A 10,129-nucleotide genomic window follows, 5' to 3' on the forward strand; every position below is an offset into this window, starting at 1 on the left:
GTGAGCTGTCGCCCCAGGATGATGAAGGGACCCTCTGGGATGAGAGGCCTAGCACAAAGACCTAATAGGGTAGGTGGTAGGAGAGGGAAGGGACTCTGTTCCAGCAAGCCCCATGGTGATGTCAGCAGGGCAAGTGGCAGGTGGCAGGCATCACCTCTCTGGAGAAGCACCAAGTATGTTTAGAAGATGCTCTCTCTGAGACGATTCACATTGTAGGAGGTGAGACACACCTGGAGTGTTTGAGTCAACTCGCAGTTCGGACAAGCCGAGAAGGAGGCTCTGAGGGCAGAGTGGAGGACCAAGGTTGAGGGTCAGAGATCTGTGGAATGAGAAGGTGTGGAATCTGATGGGGCAGTGAGAGGCAACAATAAAGAACAAGATGGAGAAAAGGCCAGACTTGCTCTGACCATCCAGCCCTCCGAGAATAGTCCAAAAGGCCAGCCCCTTTTGGGGGGCCCAAAGTTTTAACACTCAGCTTATAAAACAGATAGGTTAAGGGTTGGTCTAGAATCAGAATATTACATGCCCCGTATTCCATTTGTATTGTCTGTGATTTCCTAAGGCCCACTCAGTTCCAGCAAATGAAAACCCACTCACTGGAGAGCTTAGACCCTCAGCCATTTCCAACTAGCTGATGGGCAACCAAAGGCTCCCTGGTCAGAGAAGATGCAGGTGCAGGAGACAGAAGTCTGAACAGAAAGCCATTCAGAGGAAACTTCTTAGATAAAGTCAGAGCCTAAAAACATTTACAAGTATAAAATCGTGTTCATCATTTAGTAACCAAATGATCGATCTATCTATCTATCTATCTATCTATCTATCTATCTATCTATCTATCTATCTATATGTATCATTGCAGGGGTTCTGTAGCAAAGGAAGATTTGATGGCCCCTGGACTTTAGAGATTATCGTTATCTGTTGGCCTGTGACCTTTTGAAAGCCAATGGGCCATCATGGATAATAATATTTAACTTAATTTGTGTAAATCTAGATTAGAGACATAGCCATTTACCTTTGAAGTGGTCCCTATTCTTTTATAAAGATCTACTAGCCTCATAACTTTGGGAGCTATCTTTAGATAATGTTTGTTCATGAGTACGATTGCGTCAGTGGTAACAGTATATAAAAAATATAAAAGAACTGATGATTTTAGTGGATGACTCACTCTCTCTAAAGATCTTTTCAACAGTGTGGTCTCTTATGGCACTAAACTAAACCAAACCAAACCAAACCAAACCAAACCAAACCAAACCAAATGACGCTCTCCTTTAACGACCCACTCAAATGTCGCTTCCTCGACCAGGCTTGCCCTCTGCTTTCCTCATCAGTGCTAGAATAAATCACATCCCTCTCTGTTCTCCCTCTGCCTATCCCCACATTCTGCCCTGTATTAGAGAAAATTGCTCACGTTGTTCTCTTGGTGAGGCCAGAAGTTTCCTAACGTCAAGGACTTCTTGTGTTCACAAGTGTTTACCCTCCTCCTGCTGCGAATAGAGCCTTGAACATATCAAATGCTCAGTGCGTATTTATTCAATGAGTGAATAGTGCAAAGAATCAAGCTCCGGTTGCCTAGATAACAGGTTTCTCTAATACACAAGTTCACGCAGGGAGGTGTATGAATATTTGCATACGGAATCCCCACACGTGGCTACCCTAGGGAGGTTAAAATCCACTTTAAATCCCTGTCTCCTTTTTCAAAGAAGAACAGCGTGATTTTCATGCTGAACTGAAGTACGTCCAGAATGCAGGCAGTCAGAGTGACATTTCCCTTAAGCAGTCGAGGAGGAAAGAAGTGAGTTTCAGAAGCCCAGGAAAGGGAGGTCTTCGGCTGGTCCCAGTGAAAGATGCTTCTAGAACCTTTGGTTTTGCTTATTTGGAGCCTTGCACCTCAGTGGAATAAGTCGGTGGCGGGTTCGCTGGTTCTGGGATGACAGTGGATGTTGCCACATAGACATTGGGTAAGACCATGCTCACCTGGAAAACATGGACACAGGAGGCACAGTAGTAAGGGTGCAGGAAGGACCAGGGATGCTCAAGGCCATTAGACTCCTCCCGCTCCTGGGCAAGAGTGGGAGGCATGAAGACCGCTCTCGTCTCCACCCTCTTTGGGGCATCTTTCCACACATTGAGGAGCCTCCGGGACTCACATGGTTGTGTGAATAGCAGACCAGTTGGCATCCAAAGTTGATAGCTGTGCATGCAATGCAGAACTCCAGGAGGCAGAAGATGAGCAGCACACTGGAAACAGCCATTCCAGGGGTCTGAAATCAGAACGAGTGGGGAGGTCATGAGCGCTGCTCCAGGAGTCCGGGGTCAGGCTCAGAGGTGTGGCTCTGCAGTGGACCATGGTGACGGCTTTGAGAAAGTCCCCTAGCCTTGTCTCAGCCTTGTGGAGAAAATAGCTCGCCAGGTTTTTGTGAGGGTCAAGTGCGTTTGTGAAAGAGTTGTCATTTTAACACTAACTATGAGTGTTCCTCTAAGGGGTAGGGTGGTCGCTGTTCAGGGAAACACCGCGATGACTGGTTTCAGGTATGGCGGGAGAGACCTGAGGGTGGGGGCTGGAGTTGGACCGTTGGTCAGTGAAACTGTTCTGTGTCGGAAGTGACTGGGGGTATGGACGAGCCACAGGGAGGGAAGTGAGATGATTAGGGGGGTAAGATGGGCCTGAACAACATGGCAGGATGGCGGAGCCTGCAGAAAAGCCATCCCATGAGAAATTACAACTTTACAAAACAAAGGTGTCTAATCTGCAGTCACCAGTAGTTTCCTGGACTCTGATATAAACCTCTACCATCCCTCTGAACCCAGACAGAGCATCGGCTCCTGAGACAACCTTCCTAGCTTGTGACAATGGCATTTTGTGGAGAGGACTAATTGGGGCTGTCTTTAGCCTGGGAAAAGGTTCAGTGAAAGGGTCCCCAAACCGAACGAATTCAGCAGTAGTAGATTTCACCTAAGGACCAGGAGACATCTAAGCTCCTCCTTGCTATTGTCCAAGAATATCCAGGAGAAGAGGGTCTCCCACTGTGTCTGGGGAGAGAGTTTGGGTAGAATCCATTTTAATCTTAAAGGACAAGGGATGAATAACCTGAATTACCATTTGGATTCCAATTACATGAGATAATAAATATGAAAGTAAAAGTGAATGGCACATGGTAGGTACCCAACGAATGTTTGTCAATTATTTTTTAAATGGCATCAGTGTTATAGCTGGCCGCTCGCAGAATTCTCTCTTTTGGAGAGACTTTCTGCTCTTCCTCCTCACCTTGGCAAGCAATGGTTTAACATCTGTTTGGTACAAGTGGCTGATAAAGGGTCCTGACAGGCACAAACTAGTGAGGGAGGCAGACGCGGATGCAGATAATGATCATTCACATCATTCATGGTAAGAGCTATAAAGGAATCAAAAAAAGTACCTCAGGGGCACTAAGGAGAGACAGAGATTCGTTTTCACTATAAGATTTAGAAAGGGTGGGGGTCGGACAGGGCGTCCCAGGCAAAGGGAAAGGCAGGATGATGATGTCGTCGTGAATCATGGGAAGGGCCTTTATAACCGATGCCGGTCCTTCTCAGATGTGTTTGAACAACAACATTCTTTTATAAATAAAACCTTCTGATGGGAGGGAGGGTGGGAGGCTGGGTGAAAAAGGGGAAGGGATTAAGAAGTACGAATCGGCAGTGATAAAAGTAGTCACCAGAATGTGAAGTACAGCGTAGGCAACATAGTGGATAATACTGTAATAACTGTATACGGTGTCAGATGGGTACTAGACTTTTGGGGTGATCACTTTGTAAGTTATAGAAATGTCTCATCATTACGTTATACACCTGAAATAAATATAATATCGTATGGCAATTGTAATTGAGAAATTAAAACTAAATTACAAAAAAAAAAAAAAAAGATTAAAAAAAACCTCCCATGAGGGAAAAGGGTCCCTCGAGCAGCGTAGGCATTCATTATTTGATGGGCATTAATTCATGCCTGTCGCGCTCCTGGAGCGCCCCAGCCTTGGGAACGTCATATGCAAAGCTGTGAAGTCCAGCCCTCCGTGTCCTGATGCGGGCGCTGAGGCCAGAGGTGGGGCGGGAGGCTGGGACGAGGAGGTTCCCTTTCCAAGGTCAGACATTGGCAGAACTGAGACCAGAAGCCAAGTTTTCTGACTCAGAGGTTACTGCTCTCTGCATGCCAGGACCCTGGCTGTGCTTCTGGGGTTTATTCTTTTCTGAGTCTCTCTCCATCTTCCTCTATTAGCATTTGGTTCCTCCACCAGCGTTTGCTTCCTAATTTCTTACTCTGGGCAATCTGTGCCTCCCTGGTAGGCTCTTTTCCAGCAGGAAAACATACCTAAATCTTCTTCAGTGTCTGCCTCTCTCAGTGGGTGGGAGTAACTGGAGTTCAGGGTGACTGAGGGTTCCAAATGGAAATGAGTTGCGGGACATGAGGGGCTGGAACCAGATCTCCGGGGAGCAACGGGCAGCTGGTTGAGGACTTTGTACTTCAAACCTAAAGCAACTGGGAGTCATAAAATATTCTTGGGAAGGAAAGAACTCGAAGTACTTTTGGTAAATGATACGGGCTTGGTAGAGAAAAGTTCTCTGGGAGAGGCTCTTTTTAGGAATCTTGGAGAGCAAAGTCTTGGGAAGGCCCTCCTGATTGAATACAAATAGCAGTTAATAGCTACCATTTGCCAAGTAGAGACCCTATCTGGTGCATTTGCTTATCCATTTGACAAGTGCTTCTGAAGTGTCAAATACGTGCCGGGCACGGTTCTAGGGATTTGAGAGATGGCAGTGAGCGAAACAGAAGCTTCCTTATGAAGCTTCTATTCCAGTGGGAGGAGACAGACAGGAAGCATCAAGTGTAATAGATCAGCAAATTGTAGAGCTCGTTAGGTGTTTCAGACTATGGGCTAAGTCGATCAGGGGTTAGCGTGGGTGGACACTTGCGACTTTAGGTACAGCTGTTCAGGGGCGTCCCTCAGAAGGTGATTACTGAGCAATGACCTGAAGGAAGGGAGGGAGGAAGGGAGCTTTGAGGTAACTGGAGGCAAGAGCATTCCAGGCAGGGGGACATTTCAGGCCCCAAGATGGTGGCAACAGGCCGAGTGATTTGAGGGAACGTCAAGGAGGTGAGTGTGGCTGCAGGACAGGGAGCCAGAGGGCGCCAGAGGGCCAGCGTCTGGAGGCCAGGGCAGGAGTGTTGGGAGCAGTGAAAGTTCTGAGCAGAGAACTGATCAGGAAAGACCCCTGGCTGCTGTTGTGACAAGTGTGGAGGCAGGGAGATCAGTTAGGGGGCTGTTGTAGTGGCTGAGCCGACAGGTGGTGGCGGCTTGGGCCAGTGTGGTCATGGAGAGACTGATGGAAATGGCTGGATTCTGGATGCAAGTTGAAGGTCAAACCAGCAGGATTCCCTAGGGAGTTGGTTGGGAGGTGCGGGAGGAGTTGCAGGGGGGCGGGGACCGAAGATTTTGCTAAGGATTTGTCTTGAGCAACCGGAAGGATGCAGTTGCCATCGACCAGGATAAGGAAACCCGAAGGAAGGTTTGGGAAGTAAAATCTGGAGATCGGATTGGGACATTTTCATTTCAAGATGGTGAGCAGATAACTGGATACAAGAGACTGGAGTTGGGGAGAGAGGTTTTGGCAGGGGCTGTGCGTCAGGAGTCACTGTCATTAGAGGTGTTTCAAGTTACCAGACTGGATGAGATTCCTAAGAGATGGCGGGAAGAGGAAAAACCAGAGGAGACAGAGAAGGAGACAGAGAAGAGAGCGACCGCGGTGGGTGGATGAGACCCCCCTCAGAGCGGAGCCTGGAAGCCACACACCGTCCGTCGAAGAGAAAGACGATCGGGGACCTTGAGCGGAGGAGGATTTTGGAGGAGGGAGGCTGGGAGCACGGTGAGCGTGGGCTCCAGGGAGATGGCGAGAGTCGAGAGTTGGAGACTGCGAGCGTACACAATTCCTTTAAGGATTTTTCTGCAGAGAGGACCAGAGAAATGGGATAGTGGCTGACGCAGGACGGAGAGAAGGTTTGCTTGTTTGTTCTTTTAAGACGAAAGAAACGAAAGCGTGTGTAGATGCCGGTGGAAACGCTTGAGAGAAGGGGGGACATCGATGTAGAAGGAGGGGTGGGGTAAGGGAGAGCAGAGAACTTAGAGTGACGACCTCGAGTGGGCGGGCTCTGTTGTGCAGATGGAGAGATTGGGTTTATTGGGACTCATCTACAGCTACGCTTTTCAATGTGGCAGTTGCGAGTCCCCTGTGGCCGATGAGGACTTGAGGTTGGCTAATCCCACATTTAGATGTGCTGTTAAATGCAAAATGAACACCGATATGTCAAAGGTGTGACACCCAAGACGCAAAATACTGAGTTAACCAATTTTTACATGAATTACATATTGAAATAATATTTTGGATCTATTGGGTTAAATAAAATGTATTATAAAAATTAATTTCATTTTTTTCATATGACGACTAGAAAATTTAAAATCACATATGTGGCTCACATTACATTTCTAGTGGACTCTGCTGGTCTATAGCACAAGATGGCAAATTATGGTCTGTGGGCCAAGTCTTCTCTGCTGCTTATTTTTGTAAATAAAGTTTTATCAGAACACAGCCACGCCCATTCATTTACATATTTTCTCTGGCTGCTTTCCTACCACAGGATAGGGTTCAACAGTCGCAACAGAGACCAAGTGGCCTGCAAAGGCTTAAATATTTCCTCTCTGGCCCTTTGCAGAAAAGCTTTGCTGACCGCTTTGTCTAGAGTAGAGAGCAGGAAGGCAAGCATGTGAGCAGAGGCGAGGGTTGGTGGGTATGGGAGCATTCTATGTATAACTGCATTTAATTCTCTCAATGGTGTCATGAGGTAGGTACTGTTTTATGAAAGCAGAAACTACGACTAAGAGAAGTCACGTACTTAGAGCATCACAGCAGTAAAACTGCTGGTCAGGGACTTTAAACTCTGCTTCGATTCTGCTGGCGCTACCCGCAGTGCCTGGTGGTCAAGCCCTTTTCAGTGATTGTGTAAACTAGCTAACCTGGAACCCAGCGGAGCGATGGCTGAGAGAGATACTCACCAAACTCCAGTGGATATAGTAGTCAGTGTAGACATATAGGGAGTTGATACTCATGTCTATGATGAAGAATATCATTCCTGTCACAGAATAGATTACACTCACGATGTTGAAGCCCAAGCTGCACTTCACCTGAAGAAGACATGGTAAGAAGGTCAGGGTAAGAGAGGAAAACTATTGTCACCGAGATAATCAGAGACTCAACGAGTGTTCCTTAACGTGAATCCCCCGGAACCCTAGTTCTGCAGCAAATAGAGAGAGATGTTCTGTGCAAAAAAGGTTTGGGAATAAATTAACTTTGAAAAAAACCTGGGTTGAACAAAGTTAAAACAGCCTTTGGTGCAGGACTTCTCAGAGCCTTTAACACGGATTATGGGTCTTCATAGAATCTTGTGGGACAAATGCTCCCAAAAATAACCTTTGGAGATTTTCAAATCAATCTCATCTGGTGGAGGGACCTGGTAGTCCTGGGGCTCCTTGCTTAAGACCACCTGCTTGTGAGAGAAACAAAGGTACTTTCTTGGATCATTGCTAGGGGATCACAAAGCTTGGTCCACGTTGACATGCAAAGTTGGTTGGCTGGATTCCTTAGGGAAGCTGGTGCCTGAGGCTCCTTTGGCTTCACTGCAGGAATGGCTGGAGGCCAGCTCTGTGGGCTGCAGCTACTCACAGTGCCCCGCCCTGCCGGAGGGCTGCCCTGGGCCCCCTGGCAGCTTCGTGCCTCCTCCAGGAAGAGCCTCTTAGAAAAGCTATTGTCTCTCTGTCTCCACACTCTGATGCCTTAACTAAGGTGTAGCTGTGTTGACCCTCTTTCTCCTGAATCCTCCGGACTCTTTCCTACTTGTGACTCTGGCCACGTTCACATGGTCCTCTACGTGAGTATGAGTGAGCGTGGGTGTCAGTGCCCTGTGTCTGGTTATAAGTAGGTGCAAGGATGAGGGAAGGAAAGCTTTCTTTTCCCCCCTTGGGTGTCTCTCCAGTAAGTCCCCAGCTGGGATAGCCTGTCTCAGGATGTGACTTACCAGGGAAGGAGATTTGGGCTGCTTTTCTGCTGACACCGAGAGGGATCCTGAAATGATAAACTGGTGCAGAAAAGAGGAAGTTTAGAAAGAAGTCAGAAGTTAGGGCCCCCATCTTCAGGCTTCCGTGATTCCGGTCACACACACCTTCCGTCACACATGCTGGACTTCTCGAGTGGGACTGCCAGTTCGACATGGGGAAAAGAACGAACGAACGAACGAACGAAGGAATGAATGAGCTGTTTTGTACCACGTGCCAGAGATAGATATAGAATTCAGGATTCAGCTGACCTGGTTTTAAATTCTGGCTTGAGACTCATGTGATCTTGGAAAAGTTATTAATTTCTCTAGGTCTCTACTTCCTCGTCCGAAAAATAGAAAAAACAACAACAGCTATGCCTTGCTAAGAGTCATCATGGTGAGATAATTTGTGCCTCATGTCTGGAATTTGGCATATCTTGCACGTAGTAGATCACGTACATGGTAAATTACTCGAAGTTGCTTCTTTCCTTGTCTTGTATTTTCCCACATGCACATCTCGTTGGATTCTTGCGTTCACCTCAGGACTCAGGCATGGGACTCTGGGGGGAGAGAGGAGGAGTCCCCAGTCTCTCCTCTGCCCAACACCAGTCCTGGCCTGTCTACACATCTGGGCGAGCACCTTTCAGTTACTCGGAAAATCCTGCGTCTCTACAGTGCTGAACATCGACTACGAGGATGATGGGGCAGATTGCGCGCATTTATTTCAACACCGGCATTCTGCAGGCAGAGCGGCTGTCAGTGTAACTGGTCTGGGACCGTGCTGGTTACGGTTTAGTAAAAGCTTCACTGAGCGCTACGTGAGGTGCTGTTTGGACCTTGCCTTACTTAACTGCATGATGGCTTACCAAGCACTACTATTATTGCCATTGTACAGGTGGGCAGACTGAGGCTTAGAAATTTTAAATAATTCACCTAAGTCCACCTAGCAAATAGCAGAGCTGGGAATCAAATCCAGGTAGTTGACTCCGGATCCCACGTTCTTTTTTATTTTTGCAATGAATCGTGCTACATTTAGCTTTGATTTAAGACTTTTCCAATCATGTCACCCACGTCCTTAACCCGCGCCCTACACTCCCTCCCACTCACAGTAGATGCATGTGCCAGGGAGTGGAAATGGGTATTTATGATAAAAACTCATGCTGGCTGCCTATGGCTTCTAAGGGGAATGCCATTTTTCCTCCAAGTGGGAAAATAAATCTCAACCTCACGCCCTTCTGTTTATAGAGACTTGAAGAGAAAAGAAGGGAACAGAAGGCTGGACTTCCGATGTCCCCTCCGGTCTTTCTGAGGTCTTTCTGGTTGGAGGAGAACAGGAATGAGCCTCAGAAAAGGAACAGATCGTCCTGGAGTCAAGAAGGCGACAAAGAGCAAAAAGGAGGGAGAGTCACGAGGGCTGATGGGGGCCGAGCAATCTGGCGAAGGGAAGACGGCCAGCGGGGCCTTCGAGGCGCCGGGGCAGCCGCCGGGCACTTGAGAGTGTCCAAGAGAACCTAGCACCAAATAGCAGCTATTTTGTGGCTGTGGGGTTAACCCTCTCCATTGCCCCGAACTCCACTGAGGTCTGTCAGACAGACAGACACGGGAGCCTGTGGTCGAGGGGAGACATGGGGGCCGAGTTCCAAGTCTGGGTCTGTGTGGAACAGAGAGAAGAAGACCTCAGTCCTGGAAGATGAGACACAAATGGGAACGAGAGAGAGAGAGCGGCCACGGAGACCAGGACACGCCCAAGAACGGCCGCCATCTTGCGGAAGTTGCGTGTGGACGAGGGTGGGGATGGCTCCAGGCTATTTTGTTTAAATCTCCTGGGATAGCGTGGCTTGACTGACATCCAGGTTACTCTGAGGTTTTGCTGCGTGTGAGAAAAGTTGCATTTGAGTCACAGGGAGGTGTGTGAGTCAGGAGGCAGACTGTGTAAGAGCAGAGAGAAAAAGGAAGAGGGGTGGAGAGGGGAGGACAAGGAGGTATTGTGTGTGTGATGTGTGTGTGTGA

The 10,129-nt window shown here is 48.0% G+C and overlaps 1 protein-coding gene across 1 annotated transcript; it reads right to left on the bottom strand.

The window, feature by feature from the left end:
- Positions 1–960: 960 nt before the first annotated feature.
- Positions 961–8,635, bottom strand: LOC120600732 (membrane-spanning 4-domains subfamily A member 8-like). Its single transcript, XM_039860247.1, has 5 exons — positions 8,579–8,635; positions 8,102–8,161; positions 7,083–7,211; positions 2,148–2,261; positions 961–1,974 (listed from the first exon to the last, which is right to left on the bottom strand). The coding sequence occupies exons 1-5, from the start codon at positions 8,633–8,635 to the stop codon at positions 1,870–1,872; spliced, it is 465 nt and encodes a 154-aa protein (XP_039716181.1). The 3' UTR covers positions 961–1,869.
- Positions 8,636–10,129: the final 1,494 nt, after the last annotated feature.

The sequence above is a fragment of the Pteropus medius genome, unplaced genomic scaffold (genome assembly GCF_902729225.1).
Source record: "Pteropus medius unplaced genomic scaffold, Ma_sr-lr_union100, whole genome shotgun sequence".
Taxonomy (NCBI): Eukaryota; Metazoa; Chordata; class Mammalia; order Chiroptera; family Pteropodidae; genus Pteropus; species Pteropus medius.

Excerpts from the sequence above, each read along its gene's own strand:
- LOC120600732 (XM_039860247.1), bottom strand. The coding sequence starts at position 8,635 with ATGTGCATGTGGGAAAATACAAGACAAGGAAAGAAGCAACTTCGAGTA. Across the intron at positions 8,162-8,578 it reads AACTTCGAGTAATTTACCAT|TTTATCATTTCAGGATCCCT; the intron begins GTACGTGATCTA and ends TTTCTGCACCAG. Across the intron at positions 1,975-2,147 it reads TCTGCTATTCACACAACCAT|GTGAGCATGGTCTTACCCAA; the intron begins GTGAGTCCCGGA and ends CATGTTTTCCAG.